This window comes from Buteo buteo, chromosome 20 (assembly GCF_964188355.1).
Source record: "Buteo buteo chromosome 20, bButBut1.hap1.1, whole genome shotgun sequence".
In the NCBI taxonomy this organism is placed as follows: Eukaryota; Metazoa; Chordata; class Aves; order Accipitriformes; family Accipitridae; genus Buteo; species Buteo buteo.
In genome coordinates this window covers 24,879,043-24,898,739 of record NC_134190.1, presented here as the reverse complement: position 1 = coordinate 24,898,739, position 19,697 = coordinate 24,879,043, and the positions used below count along the sequence as shown (strand labels likewise).

The window sequence follows — 19,697 nt, the reverse complement described above, 5'->3', positions numbered from 1 at the left end:
TACGTGTGCAATTAATAATTACGTACTCCTGTTTAATTAAATGATCCGAGTTTTCTCCCCACTTATTCATGAAGTCTGAAGGACCAAAAACGCATTCAGATTTAGGGAGAAAGAAAATAGGGCTTTGAGTAATGAATTGGCAAGAAACTACTGAAACTAATAAATAAGTATTGTATTTTTGCCTTTATCTGACATCAGTTGGAGAAAGCAGCGGTGATGGTAGGAGGAAACCAATTCTCATGGTAATTCCACCCATTCCTGTAACTTAAAAATGCTCTGCATTTGAGACAAGTGTGGATAAATATCAAAGTTGTTTATGGTTATCTGGCTGGAGAGAGTGTTGAGTAGTTTCAGTCTGGAACAGAATATTGGAAATAATAACATCTTTTTTCAGTTACCTTATGAGCTAGAAGAAACAATAGGATGCATGTGTTTCAGTCCCTAAGTGGATCATGTGAGTCTGTATTTCACTTGGGAAATTTGAGAGGTAAATCTCATGGATAAAATTCAGGGAATAAATCTACAAAATCAAAATTTATCCTGAAGTTATTAACCATCTGGGGGCTGGGTTCTGGAGGAGGAAAGGTGGGTTGTAGGGGTAGAGAGAGTTCTCGTTTGGCTTTGAAGAAATACAGTTACTATACGTGCAATAGATTGCTTAAAAGAATGTATATGAATCAAACTAGCTTTCTTTTTCCTCTTTCATAACATTTTATGGTATATCAAGCCTCAGAAATAATTCATCCATAAAACAGGATGCTTTTACTATAGAGTAATTGTTAGCAAATGGTGTCCAAGAGAGGATAAGAGGTCTCTGAGGGCCGGACTCGGAGGATGCAGTGGGAGAGTCCAGTGTTACTAATGGGTTGGTGTAATTCTTGGCGTAGATCCACCTCTACACTTTGAAAGTCTATTCTTCTAGAATACAGATGGAAGCTGTTAAGTATGTGCTGTGTATGCTTTTCCATCTCCACGAAGAGCATGCAACAAAAGTCCTCCTGAAACTGAGCTCATGTATCAGCTATATAGTTACGTATGTAAAGGTACTGCTTTCCTGACCTCTATGTCCTTCCTCACTGCTCTTTCAATATGGCTTTTTTTCGAATCCTTAGGCTGCAGGACTTGCAAGAGAGTTAGCTGAAGGTGCTGTTTCGTGTTTAGTAAAAACTGAGCTACGTGTCAGGTACTGCCAGCTTCTTTATATTTACCCTGTGCTTGCACATGCGATCCAGCTACTTCTCTTGCATCGACGCTAGCAATCACGCAGGCAGCCAGACCAGGGAGTTCATCCGGCAGAAAATGCTATACTCCTCCTTCCCACCCACCCCAAAAAATAAAAGTTTTCAGGTGTAGGAGCTTATGCAAGAGAGACACCAATGTCCTTTCATTACTGCCATCCCTACCTGTGAACCTGAAGATCTGAGGGTCAGGTTTTTTTGCTCTGAGTGAGCTGATAAGGTCCACAGTTATCCATATTTTCATCTGAACTAGTTCTAATTTTTTCTCCTGTAATTTGGACGTATATCTTTTCAGTCACCTGAAAATGCCATATTTTCATTCAGCTAGCTCTCAGGCGGGTTACTTGCTTTGTGAAATAAGCCAAGACTGAGCAGCAGTGCAGATCAGATGTGTGTATGGAGTTAGCCCCAGGCAGCCTTCTGCTTCTGATCCTTGGAAATCTGCTCCCTCTGCTGCAGTACTTTCCGCTCCGACCTTGTATAAGTACTGCATGAAAACAGTAATTTAAAGTGGGTCTGTTAGCCTCCTTCTCAAACCAGCTACTCAGCTCCTAGCTTTAAAGGGGTTTTGAAAGATGTAAAAGGAAAACGTATGCTCCTCTGAAGGAAATGTAGTTAGGTTTATAATGCAACCTTCATGTAATAAGGACCTATAACTCCATTTCTGTAGTAAGAAAAAAGTGTTTATGTATATGCATTTTTGGATTTTGCGAAGATGACTGTATTCCTGCATATTGCCAGTGATACTCAAAACGTTCACTATTGAAGAACTTCTAGATTTAGCTTCAAGAAGATGACGGGGAAAATGAGTAGTCAATACCAGGAAGGCTTCCCAGAGAGAGACAGACATACACCAGAAGGAATATTGATAAAACTTTGAAAAGAAGGGTGGAGTTTGATTTCATAACCAGGAGAAATGTGGCTGCCTCTTTACCTCCTTGTCACATCTCTCAGGGAATACCTATAATTAAATGTCTGATGCATACAATTTTGTGTCGTGATCAAAAGTCTATTTTGGATGGATGGGCTTAAACCGAGCAAAGCAGAGCTGCTTCGAGTCATATTTCAACTTAACTCCCCTCTTGCCAGGTTACAGCTCTATTTTAAAGGAATTTCTGCAGTGAGGCAGCAGCATAAGAATGAGCTATCACCTTACATAATGGAGGTTTCCTCTAGGTGCTCATTGCGAGACTAGTAATGACCAATGCCTTCGTAATCCGCCTTTGAACCTGCCTACAAGCAGCTCTAACAATCCATTGAATTTGCTCATCTAGGCTCGTGCTGAGTCTCTCTCCTTTAGTGGAGGTAATGAGAAGAACAGAATTTAGGTGGTAGAACTGTATTCCATCCCCCTTTGAAAAGACATCAGTAATGTTAACAATCCTTCCCCATAAAGGTTGGTGTTCCTCCCAGAGAATAGTAAAGTATGTTTATTAAACCACTTTTTGTTGTTGTTTCCTTCCATTTGAGCATGGGATTGGACACCTCCAGTCAATTTTCTTGAATGAGTGGTTAAAAGAAACAAAACATAACCCAACATGTCAACTACATGGGGTAGTTTGCCCTGAGAAGGCGGCTTTGTAGAGATCAGCTGTCTAGATGCATTGTATGAAATGCGGAGGACCTGATGAAAGGAAGAAATGTTTTTTCAATAGACAAAGGAATAGAAGCTAATTAAACTCCTTACCTTGTTTCTTCCAGATAACTTATTTTGCCCCTAAATTTAGGCTTACAGTTGAGTCTATAGTTTAAAAAAGGTGATTTACTGCAGCAGTAATTATTGTTGTGTAGACGTCGTTATGGATACAGGTTCCCCCTCCCCCCACTTCATGTCTAATTAAAGCAAATAATAAGAATTCTATTTTATTGCCTTTCAAAAGAAATTTGTTTGTTCTTTTTCTTTCCCTTTTTGTTTCTTTTTGATTCCTACTTCCAAACCAATTTTGTCAGCTCTCCCATGATCCTGTCACACCATTTTCCTGTGGCCACTTAGGCCATACTGGATGGATGGGAGCTGGGGAATGATTCAAGGAATTGAGATTTAGATGACTGGGTGGACAAGGCAGTTCACAACATCACCTTCCTCCTGAGCCTTTATTGGGAATAACTGAAGGAAGCAAAAACAACAGAAAAGTTGCATAGCAAATTGTAACTTTTTTTTTGGTGTGCGATACGGGCTTCATCATGCCAAAGAAAATTCAGCGATGCATATGTTATTACTGAAGAGACTGTAATCGAGTTAACGAACGTGGCAATGATGGATTCCATTTTTAGTATTCGGTGTATTTTAATAGCACATTGATTTAAAATGTCACATCTTCCATTAATTTATAGTTTGCTTGTTTTAAAATACTTCTATACCAAGGAGTTACCTTTCCCCTTTTAACTCGGTCTTTATTCAAGATTGATGAGTTTGTGGAGGAATATCTTCCCCTTTCCTAATCCCTTAAAACCGTTCATCCTGAAAAGGCATCTCTGCAGCAATTTGGCGTTATGCTTTCAATAGCTATCTGCTAGTCAACCTTGACTGAGAGTCTGTTTAAAAAACCCCCTTACATTTCCAGCGTGACTGACCATTATTAAAATCATGTGTGCTCTCGTTGCATTGCTCAGGTTACATTTCCATCTGAAGACAAAAAGTTTAAAACCAGTTCAGTTTCTAATCACTGTCATCCAAGTCTGCTGTTGATAATGTAGTTCTTGAGGTGGGACTGAGCTCGGAGGAAGCTGTCTGTCATCACCTCCAGTCGTCCAGCGGTGCGGGGTGGAGGCTGAGCGCAGCGGCACGGCCGCCAGGGCCTGACTCTGCTCATTAATGCCCCAGGTAGTGTGTGCCCCGAAAAGGTCAACGTTTTACAGCGCAAAGCGATGTTGGTACAATTAGTTTCTATCGCTGTCACTAATACCAATTAATTGGATAAGGAGGAAACCTTTTTTTATATACAGGAATTTTGGAGGACCTGGTTTTGTCACTGGTTTAGCCATTCCGTCTTTCCTCCCAATTCCTTTAATTACTTTCTCAATTTATTTTTTGAGGGCTACAACAGTATAACATTTGGAAAGAGAAAATGGCCAAAGTTATTGTAATAGCCCCAAAGCTAAACAATATGAGTATATTATTATTAAGCTTATGGCAGAGTTCCTAACTTGGAGATTGATGTGTTTGTACAGCTGTTGCTAAAGCTGTGGCTCCAAACAATCGCTAGTTGTTCTAATGAGCTCTTCTGCTTTGAATCAAGAGGATGGGGGAAAAGGAAAAAAGACTGTTAAAATTGCTGTTTGATTAGTATGTGTATTTAGCTTAACGTGTAACTGCAGTAGGTGAAGAGGAAACAAGGGGGTTTTTTTTTTAGTACAAGTAGTTTAATAACTTGGGGTTTTTAAACAAATAAAATTTGATAAAGTCATTATTTCTTTTGTATCATTTGTTCCTGTAACTCAGTGCTAGCAGTGTGTACTGTCTCTTTATGAACTTTCCTAACACACACGAAGATAAGCTTAGCAATTCTTATCAGTATCTAACCTTTGTGTTTCAAAGTATGTTTATTGACTCATTATCTATTCTCTCAGTTTTACTAGAGAATTTTTGGAGGTTTTCTCATGTGTTAGAATTTTTTAAAGCATTTGGAAAAGAGAGAGAATAAAATACATCTACTTTCATCTTCTCCTAGTGGCCACTCGTTTGTAAATACATGGCAGAGGTTATACTTGCTCAAATTTTTTCAAACTTCTGGACAAAAGAAAAAAATAATAATGTTGGATCAGCATTTTATGCTGATTTTATGTATGATTGGTTTTTGTCTTCATAACTGTGAAGCTTGGTTTTATCACTTAATGTGGTGGAAGCTGATTTTCTCCCTATCCCTGTGTATATTCCTAATTTCAGAAGTGCACCAGTAGAACTGTGCGTCCCTATTTCCTTTGGAGATCAGATTTGCTCAAACTTGCTTGCAGTACCTTAGTTAACATGCAGCCTTTTTGCTGGAGTAGTGGAGGATGTTTTAAAATCTGCGTAGGATAAATTCCTTCCATTGGGATGCTCTGCGTTGCTGAGCTTTTGCACAGGGAAGCATGGCATGTGTTGCTTTAAATAATGTCTGAGGTCGTGATTCTTCCTAATGCAGTTTCTGCAGACTTGCTCCTCTCCCTCCCTTCCATCATGGCTTTCAGTAGAGCTGAGGACTTGCTGAATGCATTTTTTTTCTTTTTTTCTTTTTTTTCCTTTTGGTTGGCCATTCTGTTATCTATATTCATATGGACATTTTTGTTTCATATCTGCTCATAATCTTCCTCTTCTGGACCGATGCACACAGCATATCAGATAAGCTGCCGCGCTGCTCCAGAGCTGTATTTCTAGGACCAGAGTTTATTTTTATCCATTTCCGAGGGAGAAATTATTTTGCAGCAAAAATTAAAGTAGCAGATGATAAAACCCTGCAGCTCAGTAACAGATGAGCAGAAATTAATTGTGCAGTTGCCCCAGTTAAAATCTGAAACCGCTTATCACAAATCTTGTCGGTAGCGGTTCCCGTTTGCAGCGTGTGACACGCAGCTCTCCTCCGAGAGCAGAGCCGCGCCGCTGCCGCGAACGTCACGCAGCATGGCTCTTCAAAAGTAGGTTGCACGCAGCATGCACGAGACAAATAGCTTGTCAACAGGCAGCAAAACTCTCTGCCTGGCGTCTTAAGCGCCAGCGCTGCCTGCGAGGCCCAGACCCAAGGCTTCTGCCTTCGCTTTTTTTCCTTCTTTGGCTCAGGCTTCGCTTCTCCCCACTGGCTAGCTGCTCGGTCAAAGGCAGGGGAGCGCCGTCACGTGGAGGGGTTGGAAGAAGGCTAACGCTGCCAGCTCCCGCTGCGGCAGGAGCTACGTTGTGCCCTCAACCAGCTTCTGGTGCCGAGATCTTCCATGAAGGAGCTTCAGCAGTAGCGGGGAGCGGGCGGGAGGCGAGGTTGGCGGGCGGCTCTTCTACAACTCAACGTAGAGGCAACGGTCCCGGGCTGGGAACGCGGTCCCTTGGCGTTCACCGCTCCCGTTGGATCCGTTCTTCTGGAGGGAGGAGTGGACGGGCCGTGCCTTCATCTGATCTGCTGCTTCGGTCATCCTAAAGTGGCTGGATATTGCTGATGCTAGGCATCTGGGAAAAAGAGCATGTAAAGACTTTCATATATACATCACTCCATAGTCGAGCTCCAAAACACCCACCCACGCTTCGAAAATGGGTGAGGTAGCTGAGACTTTGTGAAACATCTCGGTGAGAAATTGATCTTAAAAGCTACTGTATTTAAAGCGAAACAGGGAAATTACACTGGTGCTGTGGGAAAACTTGCCTTCTAATATAGAAAAGCAGTACTTCTCTTATTTTCTTTCACTGTTTCCACTGAAGAACTTTCACAACTATTTAATGAAAGAAGGGTGTCGCCTTAATATTCTTAATTACATGGTACATGTCAGCACCTATGAGGGAGTGAACTGTTAGTATGTACCTTAAATGTCAGTGAAAATCTTGCCTATTGTAGATCTGCAGAGCAGATAATGCGCTCCTTCGTGGTGGTGTAAAATGATGTTGTATATCGAAGGCACAGGTGAGGTGCAAGAGATAGGTAACTAACTGATGGCCCCACTTGGCCCGAAGAAACTCACCGGAGACTGTGCACAAAAAGGAGAAAAGTTTGCCTGAACATTAGAACATGGGCTTCTGTTCATTAGCTCTTACATAAAAGCATGCGCAGTTAGTGGTTAGCGGAAATACACCCCCCCTTCCAGGGGGTGATAATCATATTAAAATGATCAGGACACTTGCTTTGACCCGTAGAGAGGTAAGAGAGGGTGGCTGGGCGCGCTGACGTAGAGTGAGAACTTGGCTGACAAACAGTGCTAAATGACATAAAGCTGTCCTGGGCGCGTGGATGTAGCTGTCTAAATCTGAGCAAACAGGTGGTCAAACCAGTGGAGTCGCGATCAAGACATTGCCTGTTTAAATACCAGCTCTGTACAGGGAAACTGAGATTTAATCTATTAAAAGCTTGTGGTTTTCACAAACGGTGAAACTAAACTTCAGCGGTGTGAGTTATTTTTAATACTTCCTACTTCTGACACAAAATATATTTCTCTCCAGAAATGGGAGAGAATAACAGCTTATTGCAAAGAATTAAATGCCCCACAAAGTCCACTCTCCCCATCTGTAGTGCTGCCTTGCGCTTGTAGTAATATACAAGATTTAGGTTTGGGGTTTTGTATCCCTGTGGTCTGAATTCCAGGGAGCACAAACAGAACTACTTCTGTTAACCTGGGAAAGTTGGTTCTTGGTTTTTTTCTGGCACAATATCATGCCTTCTTCCTGCTTAAAAAAAAAAAAGAAAAAGGAAAAACAAGTGTGGAGGCAAAATTGTCCAGCAGTTGTAAGAGGAGGATTTTTTTTCCATCTAAATCTTGCTGGTGTTTAGCTCCTAGGTAGCAGTTCATGTGTTTACAGCTCGCTCTGTGTGCAAGCTATAATGCGTGTGAAATTATTTAAAAGTTTAAATGTAAAACCTTGATTTTACATTTACGGAGTAGGAGGGCAGGAGAGGATATTAAAAAAAATAATGATAAAATAGTAATAACATAAGTGTATTAAACCCTTCAGGCATACACCACTAATTTTCCAACTCAAATGAACAGTGTATTCTTTTTGCCCTTAATCAGAGATTTTCTTCATTCTTCTCTCTAGTGCTGTTGCAAATATGTCTATTGGATGACTTTTCTCAATTTCAGAAAGGCCTTTGGAAGTTAAGATGACAGTGTCTGTCTTGGGGGGAGGCTTTTTTTATTTGTTTAGTTGCAGACATGCTTGTGGGGCAGCTTAGTATCTTATTAAGAGAAGCTGAAGAGTATCTAGCATCAAGCTTAGAATTCCAGTCTATCTGATATTAACACAATCAGTTTTTGATGGCTTGGAAGACTTAATTATTGAATACATTTAAATCCAAGTGCTCTAGACTAGTGTCTGTATCAGTCAAAATTAATACAGGTAACTCATTAATCAGGGAGGATATACTAAGGAGTTGAACTCTTTGTCTGTTCACACACTGAAAATATTACAAAATGTATTTCAGCATAGTGTGTAACTTAAAATAAAAGGCAGGAAGGGTTTGCTGACCAGAGATGAAGAGTGAGTGTATTTGTTCTGCTCCAAACACAGACGTGATTGAACAATTTTCATTTATGTATTGAGTATTAGCTTTCTGCATTTTGTGGTTTTGTGGTGTTTTGGTGTTTTTTTTAAGAAACTAGTTTCATGAAAATTATTGCACTGTCTCTATATCGTAAGTGAAACTCACGCTTCCCAAAGGGCATGGTGGAAATTCCCCAATTGCAAGCCTGGTAACGCTCAAGCTGTATTGTCTTAAATTGTAACTGCTTTTATGGTGGCTTGTTAAAGTTGAAACACATCTAATGCCTTTTGATGTGTATTCCAGGATTGGTTTACAAAAAATACTCAGCGAGGGTAGTCTGAAGAGGATACCCAGCAGGAGAGAAATAAAATTCCTGACATGTACAAAAGTATCTGAATGGTCTTGTACATGGCAGATTGATAGCCTCCTACTTCAAAAGCAGTTCCCAGGCAGAAACTGTGCATGTGTGTCCCCACAAATTAAATAAACCTCGCACTCTTTTTCCAAGCTTTCCCCATCTTATCTAATAATAAATGATGACTCTCTACGCGGGCGGAGTTTTATGGGCTTTTGTCATTAGATGCTTGTAAACTGGTTTTGCTTCCTTGGATGGTACGTTGACTTGGCTCAGGTTGGGGCATGGCTGGTTGTAGGTAGATCACGGAACTCTAATTTTAGCCGTTTCCAATGTGCGTATTGAACTTGCAAGTGCATCCGCGTAGACGTGCACTCTGTGTTTTGAACCAATGAGCAGCGCTCGTCCCCAAGTATTCGTGATGTACCTGCATCAAATTGTACTGATCGGCTGGTTAGTTGCTCTGTGTGATGAGTTTTCTGGGCTTCTTGGTCCTTAAAGTTCACGGTGGATGGCAGATCTGCGGTGGCGGTGCGACACGCCAGTCGGGGTTACTCAGTTTGCTTTGCTCCATTTTTCACTCCTTGCCCCATCCCTGTTTCATAGTCCAGAGACGGTGAAATGTTCTTATTTTTGCTTTTGGAGCATTTTGGGTTTAGAGGTGCAGGGCAGGCATCAAACAGACTCAGTTTGATTCCCTAGGTAAAGGAGTCAGGTTTTTGTAGCCTCTTGCACGCCTTGTAAATACTAAACCTCTAAAAACGGCAATATGGAAATAGTTAATATGAAGCAGAGTCTTTCAAGTCATCAACTAGCTTAACATGGCTGATTTATTTTTTAGGGGAAAAAAACGGTTTATTAATCACAGATGTGCATGTTTCTAATGTTAAGAAAGCTGGGACTAGAATGAGAATTCCCATTTCCCTTCCAGTTTCAAAAGTTTGCCTGTTCGTTGGAGGTAACTCTATCTTCTAGTCTGAGGGGGTCAGAACCCATGCTGCCTGACACCCCCTTTTTTTTTTTTTTTAGCTTCAAAATTATATTTATGGACTCTCAGTGAACTCTCTGACCTCACCACCAGAGCAACATACGTGGTTTTTACTTTGAGAAAAATGGCAGTTAGATGCCTCCTTTTCTTATTGTGGCTATGATTTATAAAACAAAGCCCGTCCATTAGGTTATTTAAAATATTTTATTGAATTACAAAGCTGTCTGTACTTAAGCAAGTAGTAATTTTTATTAAATTCAATGGTTTCTTGTTGGATTGGTGTTGCTGTGTGTGATCGTTAGATGTGTGTTGGGTTTTTTATTTTTCTCTCCAAGATGGCCATCTGTTGCATTTATCTTTTTCTAAAAGAGAATCTGCCACTCACTAGAAAGTTTACTGTACTTGAAACACAGCTGGGGTTAGCATACCCCAAATTTATTCCATCTGTTTTGGTTTCAAAAGTCCATGTTGTTCTTGGTTTAATTTTGAATACTCCTTTTTCCTCTTAGCGTGTTTTAGTGATAAAATATTCTTGAGCAACCCTAGAAAAACAATTTGCTATGTAGTCATAAAGGAAACAAAGCCAATTTAGTGTAAACAATCCCAAGCATGGTAATCAATCAAACCAAGTCTGTATCCCTAATTATATAGATAGCAGTAGTATATCGTGATGGGGCAGGGGGAAATAAGACACAACCGTGTGGCTGCTCTTATAGAGAAGGTGAAAGGCCTTTCTGTGCTCTTGAAAATGCCCATATTGGATAGTGATATTCCCTAATGCTTGGAGCTGGCAATGCCTCTACATAAATATATGAATTTGAGCACCTAGGTTTTTTCATCACTGGTCTCCTGAGGAGGCGGATGGGAGTAAGAATTGGAGAATCTGGACTCTTGTCAGCTGGGATGGGATGGGATGGGAAGATGGACGGTAAAGGGTCTCACTGGGAAGATACTGGCATTGAATATTTGTGGTGAGTATTCATGTTGACCGATGAGGCTGTAGGGATGTTTTGTGCAGATTTAAGGAGCAATGAGAAATTGGGTCTGATCTCTGAAGAGGCTAGTGGATTGCTATTCTGTTCAGGTTAACACTGGTGATGTTAAACGTTTTTGGGGTTGTTTGGGCTTTTTTAAAACACCTTTTTTAATAAAATTTTATATTTAAGCTGATGCTTTTATGGCAATGCAGTATTTTTATTCATTTTAAGCTTTTCCTTCTCCCCCAGTGCTTTCATGCTTCAAAGAGCAAAGTGGAACAATGCTATCATTTTGGTGTACTACTTACACTTTGTCCACTTTTATGATTCCCTGAAGCCCTAATAATACTTCAGTAAGTACTTCATGTTAAATCATGCAGAAGAGAAGATGAGAAGCAGTTACATGCTGCATGCCAAATGAAAACTAATGCTGTGTGGGAGGATACAGCTAAAGTATGTGCTGTGAAACATGGCTGGCTAACGTTTTGTCTCTTAGATCCTCTCCTCTTGAGCAGAGTGTACGTATTTCTTCCTGCTCTCTTCCCTCCTGCCCACAAACTGTTGGGCAACTTGGGTTAAGAGTAGGAGTGGTACAGCATAAGTGCAGTCAGACAAAAATACTTGTCTCCCACAGTTTCAGGGGCTCTGCGTTGTACCACTTGGTTTTACAAGAAATTCAGTAGTTGGTAAGTGTTGATTGTCAAAAGGATGGGTGAGAATTTGAGGAGGTGGAGCACAGGTTTTATGAAAAGAAAAATGGGTTTATTAACTGCAGGCGTGTTACATGCTTTGGGATAGGCATGTTTATGTAAAAGTAAATCTTACGCAATCAGTTACTGCACCACCACGCTGCCTTTTTCTTAGAAAGGACTAAGGGTAAAAGAAAGAAATGCAGCAGATACAAAAAGACAAAACAGTACACGGTGAACTTCTGCGAAGGCTTAATTGCTTTTGTTGTTGTTGTTGTTTTAAATAAACAAGTGAATGTGGTCTGTTTTATTTGTATGGAAGGAACTTGTATGGACTATTATTGGGAGGAAAAATATGTATAAATGAAAAGAAAAACTTGGCTGAGTGATTATGACCTCTTCAAGCTCGGGAGTCTTGAAAACAAAGCATTTAGTTTGTGCTTTAAGAAACTTATTTACAGGAACACCAGCATTGTTTTCTCCTCTTTTGTCTTCCACTAGCAGAGTGGCAGTAGGTTATTTACTGAAATACCCATCAGCTGACATTTGCTAGGATTTCTGAAACAAGGCATCTGATTAAAAGATGCATAATACAACAAAGGTAAAGTTGAGTTTGGTGACAAAGCAGTCAAACTAACTTCTTATAGAGGTTTAATAGGAGATTGTTTGGATTCCTGTGGAGAGCTTGCAGATGGTTGCAAGTTTTGTTTGGAATTTTTCTCATAAGCAGGCCTTTTTTGTTTTGTTTTGTTTTTGTTTAAATAAAGTAAAAAATCTGTTGTGATGTGGATGCTGATGGCTAGTAGGCTTGCTTTTCTTATGTATGTGCTGAGGACCCTTAAGCAGTAATCCAGGGGCCTTGAGGGATACTCAGATTACAAGTTGAAAACCATTGTTATAGATAATTAATTTCTTCCTTATGTTTCCTGCTTCAACAAGAAAATAAAGTGGTAATTCTGTAGCACTGCTATCCCAAGATTTAGAGACAAAGCCGACTAGTGTAACTCTGCATCTGCTTTTTGGTAGTACCCATAACTTAAAGTCTTGAAACCAGGTTAATGGCATCATAGGAAGTCTCCTTACCCATGCACAGCACAGCAACAGCTGTGGCTAGAAGATAATTCCATAGATGAATCCTGATTCTGGGTGACTTGCTTTAAAGTGTTAGCAACTAGCTTGTTGGACTGAAAGTATGCTTTGCAAAGTTTGTTCATCTTCTGCTTTATGGAAACATGATGAAAGTGGTGGTTAATAGCAGTTATTATGTATGTGTTCGTACAGTATAAGCTACAGGAGTTCTTGGTATCAGAGCCGATGCGTCTTAATGGTCACATGCCACTTGGGTTTTATTAGAATACAAAAAAATCTTGACAAACAGCCTGATCGATCACAATTTTGGATTCCAAGGAAAGGATGCCCTTTTTTGAAACAGCTTAACAGTGAAGGAAAAATAAAAAGTCCTAACTTATTATATTCCCATTTTATGTCTCTTTCCTCATCTCAGCTCAAAGCCATGATTTGCACTTAATACTCTATGGAAACAGAGCAGGCTCACATACTTGTGTGTAGATCCAAGGCATTTGGGTGTTTACAGTGAAGTGTATTGCTACATCAGTGTGACCATATTATTCTACAAAATTCAAACTACCTCTGGTCAGACTGGCAATACGCCTCTTAGGGAAGAGCTGCCAGAAGAGGTGACCTGAACATCTGTGTCAAGCTTCGAGAAGGAACACAAGCGCTGCATTTAATTCCCACCAGTAAAAACATTCAACAAAACATTATTTATGTCATCCTTATATAAACTATCTATCTACTAAAGTGTACACACAGGGGGGGAAAAAAAACCCTTATTTGACAACCTAGGAGAGTCTTGTTAATACCCTCGTGATAGATAATATTCATAGGAGTGGTGTTAAGAGGATGTGTCCCCCAAAAAAGTATGTTTTTAGGAAAAGACAATTGCTGGGGGAAAAGCATCGTGCTGCATGGGGAAAAAAGAAATGCAGTCTCACAATAGCTAACCAGTGGGTGTTTATCATAAGCATATGGTCCAGTTCAAGTGACAGGAGCCTTGGTGGGAAAGTAGTATTGACCTCATGCACATGTAACGATGGCTTGAGAAAAGTGTGTCCTTTGTTTGACTACAGAACTTAAGGCATTGTCATGCTGAGAAGTACTGCTGATCCTGAGATTTGAGCAAATGGGCTTTTAAACGTTGATGTTCTGTGCCTTTTTAAAAAAAAAACAAACAAAACAACAGCCAAAACGCTGAGAAGATTTAAGCAAAAGACACACATTTAGCCATTTTCTGGATTCTTCCTCCCCTTTTCCCAAGGGTAGGGGAAATAAATAAATAATGACAGTAACTGGAGCATTTGTAATAAAATTTGGTGTTTGAAAAATAATTTCCTTATCTCATTGAGGCAATTATTTTTACTCTTCATGTCCATGCTCAAAGCAGTATACATTAAAAGATAAAACAAGCGTATTCTTCCATAAAGTTAGATGACATATGGAGGGTTTAATACACTGTCAAATAAGTGTCAGCAGTGGTAAGTATGAATTATAATTGAGGCAGGAGCGACTTAATGAAGCTTGACTGTTGTAAGCATATAAATGCTGCTTATGTGTGGGTGGCCACATGCAGCATGAGCACCGATAGTTGTGGTGTCGTTAAAGGCCAGGTTATTTCAAAATAATCTGCCCAATTCATCCATGTATCCAGTCTGATACCTGTTACTACGTATGTCCTTTGCCTTGTTTCTCACTTACCAGTGGTTCAGCGTTAAAATGGTCCCCTCGTTCTTTTTCCAGACTCCCTTTCGGTCTCCAGCAATGACGCCAGTCCTCCTGCTTCGGTAACGTCACTTCAGCCCCACATGATCGGTGCCCAGAGCTCCCCGGGCCCCAAACGCCCCGGCAACACTTTGAGAAAATGGCTCACCAGTCCCGTGAGGCGTCTTAGCAGCGGAAAAGCAGACGGGCACGTCAAAAAACTGGCCCACAAGCATAAGAAGAGCAGAGAGGTTCGTAAAAGTGCCGACGCAGGCTCTCAGAAGGACTCCGATGATAGCGCAGCGACCCCACAAGATGAAACTGTTGAAGAGGTGGGTGGTCAGGGCAGCTTCCCGAGACTTGTTTTTATGTTTTGCAAAGAACTAAACGTCGTCAGGTGAAGGTTGTCTTCTCTGTCCAGCAGTTGAGCAAAGGGGCATGTGCCACGCGCTCGTTCTCGATGACTGCTGTGCTCTGCGTAAGTACCGTGCCAGGCACAGGTTGGGCCCTTCTGCACTGAGAGTGTTAGTAAAGCTCTGTGGGGAAGGATCTCTAGTCGAAAAAAAGAGAAATGAGAGGGTAAAAAGTTGTTCTTTGGCTTTGCTCTCTTATCCCACTCAGGAAAGCAGCTTTGTGAGTAAAGGGGCTTCATGCTCTGGGAATAATCAGGTCCTTTTGTATTTCCTTTCCTTTCCTCGTTGATGGATCAGGGAGAATACGGGGAGAGCTGTTTAACTGCTTAAAGCTGTATTTTTACCTTGAGCAAGAGTTAGAGGGCAGAAAAATTACTGGCCCTTCGAGTCAAAAGGTAGTTACCATCGGTCAAATAATAAACATGGCAGTTTTCATTGGAGGGAAGGAAATGGTGAACTGTTCCAGATTTTGCCACCAAAGACATCGCCTGAAGGTTTCCCTTCCTCCCACAAACATGCACCCATCCTTTTGAGCCTGGAACTCACGTATGAGCAAAGTCTCCCTCCAGTTAGGTGCAGACAGAGCCAAATTCTCTTCTGTTACAAACCTGTGGTTCAGGCTGAAATGAACGGCATCTTACTGCTTCCAGGGGCACAGCCACTTGCATGCTATACAGTTATTCCCTTTTACCAGGGTTGAATCTGACTAGCGGTTTTGGTAGTTATCATACAGAAAAGTGGTCTCAGATGCCCAATTAGTTATTTAGTTGTTTTGGTTTTTTTCTTGCTCCCAACATATTTTGCTGCAAGCTTTGGAACATCAGTCAAGTTATACAGTAAATGTAGGGAAAGAAAAGACTAGAGCCTTGGCAGCATGGTGAATTGGGAGATGTGGTTTGGGAAGGAATATTGGCCTGTGTCCTTGAATGTCAGGCTGTAGAAAAAGACCCTCCGTGATGCAATTGTAGCATTGTTTTGGAAGTATCTGTTACTCTGCAATTCTGTGAGTGAGGGAAAACCTAAGGCCAGTGCATTAAAGTCAGGAAAAAACAATAACCATCTATGCTGTCTTCCATTAAAGATAGTTAAATTATCCTGCGAGATCAGTTACATTAAACTTTGGCTAATTGAAATCATAGTTCCTTGTGTGATTGGAAGGACTGTCTTTCAACACAACTGTAAAAATTATACAAGCAGTCTGCTCTCACTACTTTAAGGGAATAACTGACAAACTACTGCATGTTGTAATAGGGTTTTTTTAATATCCTTTACAAGTTTTGCTATGAGGGTTGATACTTTAGATACAAAGTTCTTGAGTTTCCAAGTTAGGGGAATGTGGCTCTTTATAGAACTGAACTTGGAAAGCAAGCGTGGCTTTGGTAACACTTCCCTGTAGTAAATTTCAAGCTGAACATCTTGCTTTCAGTATCTCAATCCATCTGCTTTTACCAAACACTGCAAACTATCTTTGGCATCTGCTTTTTTCCCCCTCTGTTGTGGAGTTGCACTGTGTTTGTAGGATCATCTTGACTTGTTGGGAGAGAGGTGAATCTACAGAACAGACTTGTTTAAGACAAGCTTGTGAGAACAAGCTTCATGCTGTTGAAGGTTAACAGAGCTTGAATGTCTTGATTTTATTTACAGAGAGGTCGGAACGAGGGGCTGAGCAGTGGCACCCTTTCCAAGTCATCCTCTTCAGGCATGCAGAGCTGCGGAGAGGAGGAAGGCGAAGAGGGAGCGGACGCTGTACCACTTCCTCCGCCGATGGCAATTCAGCAGCACAGCCTTCTCCAGCCCGACTCGCAGGATGACAAGGTAGGAGGAGAAAGCGGGGAAGGCTTCACGCGTTGAGAGAACCTCTCTTTGCGCAAATCTTTCTTCTGTCTCCAAAAGTCTCTGCAATGTACGTAATACAGCTTTATGGTAGGCAGAAGCGGTCACTATGGCACTTCAGACAACACGAAAAGGGTTTTCTGTGGACAGAGTTAAATGCTTCTCTGTTTTGAAAGCACAAGTGCAGAAATTTTTCTACTAGCACTTTAAATGTGGAAAAGGGCAGCTTTGTGTGTTTGCAGGCCTATTTACATCTGTTTGATGCCTTATTGAGTGATTAGAATGCAATTGTTTTATAATCATACCTTTGGGTACTGAGGTTAAAATACTACGTGCACGTAAAGTTTATCTGGAGAAGTTAACAGTCATACATACCTTTTTTAGATCACAGACTGTTCACCAAGCCCTACTATTTTGGATAGCCTCAGTTCAGGGGAAAAAAATTTCTATGTACATGCCTTAGCAGAAGGAGCTGTTCACATCAACTCTAAGGTGGTGGTTTGGGGTTTTTTTTATGGGGGGTGGGGGTGCCTAAGAAAAATGTCTACTAAGAAGTTAATATCCAAATAAGGGTAATAATCCAGCTGCTTTTTACAAACAAAGGCATGTTAAAGTTGAGGGTAAAAATTTTACATCAGTGATGAAATTCTGGATGTAGGTAGTAACTGCATGAAGGAGACCTTACTTGCATATTATCTGTTCTTCTTTAATGTTATAATGTTCATACCTTGAGAGGGTTCAGTTCGATTTTCAGCCTGGATCAAACATTTAGGGGACAAGTATCAAGCCTGGAGATTGAGGTTTTTAGAATGGAAACAGTCTGGACTTGTGCAGCAAATATGCACATTACTGTTTTCTTCCTGTTTTGCTGCTAAAAATTTTAACCTTTGTAATCTATAGCACTGAATATTGTTAGTGGATTATGTAGCTGGTTACTTACTGTTCTCAGTGATGCAGATGTTACTGATAACTTTGGCTGAACTTATTTATTTCTGGGTTTTTTTCTTCCTTTTAAAAACACTGCCTTTCAGTGGGGATCTCGTTCATCCCTGAAGCTATCATTTGTAGGATCAAAATCGCTGGCTCCCATGCTCTATGTGTATTTAATTCCTACGTGTTTTCTGAACTGAAAAAGTATAATATATGAGTTGGGGAGTTAATATATTGGGAAATATTCCTGAAACAAAACAAGCAAAACTAGGCCAACCTTTAGACCTGAGAGAATATTTCGTTGCTAGAAAATAATAATCTCAGTTTGAGGCTTAGAAGTAGAATAAGAATAATGTTGGTGAAAATATGTTAAAGTTCCTGCTGATAAGCTGCCATATTTGCATGTTCCTTCAGTGATACAAAAACTTGATATGCAAGTCTTATAGAAAGTTCATCAGGGAAGAATGGATTTTGCTTATATAGTTCTCTTTACACAGCAAGAAGAGTTATGTGAAGGGATATGCTTATAAGTTAGTGTCTGCTCACTTCTGTATTTCTGGTGCAAAGTCAGACCCTTACCACAGCAGAGTAAGCGGTTTGAGTAGCTTCCAATCCCCCATAAATTTTACTTTCACTTCTTAAGAGGTGAACATGCACCCACTGCAGTAAAAACATGTTGGGACAGTTTGTAAAGTAGCTTAGATGACATTCTAGAGAAGACTCCTGAGAAGTTAAAATTTGGTAAAGTTAATATTATGCCATAATTTTTCAAAACGTCTAAATAGTGATTCTTCAGTGGTGTGTTGTTTTTGTGCAATATCTGTCCTACTGCATGGTGGGAGGCAAAAAAGTCCCTTTGTGTGGCAGCCTGGGAGGTTGTGTGTGCCTCCCTGAAGTCCACGCACCAAGACATACCACCAGTTTCCTAAAGCAAATGCCTTATTGGAATGCAGGAGCAAGAAGCCAGAGCAAAGTTTTACCCAGCAGAAGTCAGTTGGCTCTGTCGATGGAGTTACTGATTAATAAAAGGCTTGCCAAGAATTCCCGGTTGTCCGCCTTCTGGGTGGAGTCCTCCTTCACATTCCTGCCACGCTTGGTGGTTTCTTGGGTTGCTCAGCTCCTCTGGATCCCAAGGAATGTCTCCTCCTTTCCGTGACCTCAGAGGCTTGGCTTTCATCTGTGCCTCACTGCGAGCATGTCTTCTTCTCCAGGGCTCCTGGTCTAAGCTCCGTGCTGGAAACTCCTTGCTCGCTGGGTTTCTCCCTCCCTCCCCAGCCCGCTGTGGGCTCCAGCAGCATCTCACACCTGCGTGTGCTCGGTTGCTTCCTCCACCTTTCCTTGTTTTTTGGGCGAGGGATGTATTCTGCTCCCAGAGTACATCATCGGGAAGGTCAGCACGCAGACTTCATCTGTGCAGCTCCTTCTTTTTCAGATAATATGCGATACAACCACGCGAACTGGAAACCAACCAGTTCTGAAGTTTTACCAACAGTCACACCCCATATAGTCCCATAGAGCAATAACGGAGAGAAGGGACCTTGACCTGCCAGTGTTTTGTAAGGCTAAGCTGAGCTCCGCATCCCAAGTGAAAACCCGCATACAAGCACAGCTTTGGAAAACCTGGTTAACAGTCAGGTGTCAGGAGCATACGATTGCCTAAAAGGCACGTTAGCTGTGGGATTGCTCAGGTTTTGGTGCGCATGCAAACGTCATGCGCGAGGCCGTGCTGATTTGTCTAATATCACTAAATAACACAACCATTTTCTCCCCTAAGAGCTCATCTGCACAGTATGCATTCTTCTGTTCAGTAGAATCATTGCACACTTCATGGATTTGCATTTGATGGCAGTTTACAAGTTGTTTGCATTTAATTTTTGGATAAGCAGTATTAAAGTTTCAAGATCAGTTATGTTAATATGAAACTAATTATTTTTGCTTTTTGTTTTCTCTTTTTGTAAACTCTGATGCAGCATTATGTTGACTTGTGTTCTGTCTCTGCTTTGGCTCAGTTCCCGTATCTTTCCATTTAAAGTTGTCTGCATTTCCTTTGCTTACCCAACCCCTGTTTTCCTTTCCGAATAAGGCGAATACAAGGCAAACGACCTAAAATCTGTATATTCTTTTTTTGCATTGACTTATGGGGAGCCTTGTTAAACCCATGCTTGATTTGAGCAGAACCTCTTGTGTTAAGTCATTATACGTGCCATTTCTTTGTCCAGTTTGTTGGAAATATTTGCAGGACAGCTCACCCTGTGCTACCTGACGTCCAATGTGCTGTTCGTAATATGAAGTAACATTCATATTACACCCTGTTTCCACTTTCCAGTTATTTAATGATAAAT

General features: G+C 40.9%; 1 protein-coding gene across 4 annotated transcripts in view; it reads left to right on the top strand.

Moving 5' to 3' along the window:
* TRIO (trio Rho guanine nucleotide exchange factor) overlaps positions 1–19,697 on the top strand; it is a 256,719-nt gene that overhangs the window by 206,507 nt on the left and 30,515 nt on the right. For all 4 annotated transcript variants that reach the window (XM_075052205.1, XM_075052204.1, XM_075052206.1 and 1 more), the window contains exons 35-36: positions 14,219–14,511; positions 16,237–16,407. In XM_075052205.1, the coding sequence (XP_074908306.1) occupies positions 14,219–14,511; positions 16,237–16,407 (464 nt within the window). The remainder of the gene's footprint in view (positions 1–14,218; positions 14,512–16,236; positions 16,408–19,697) is intronic.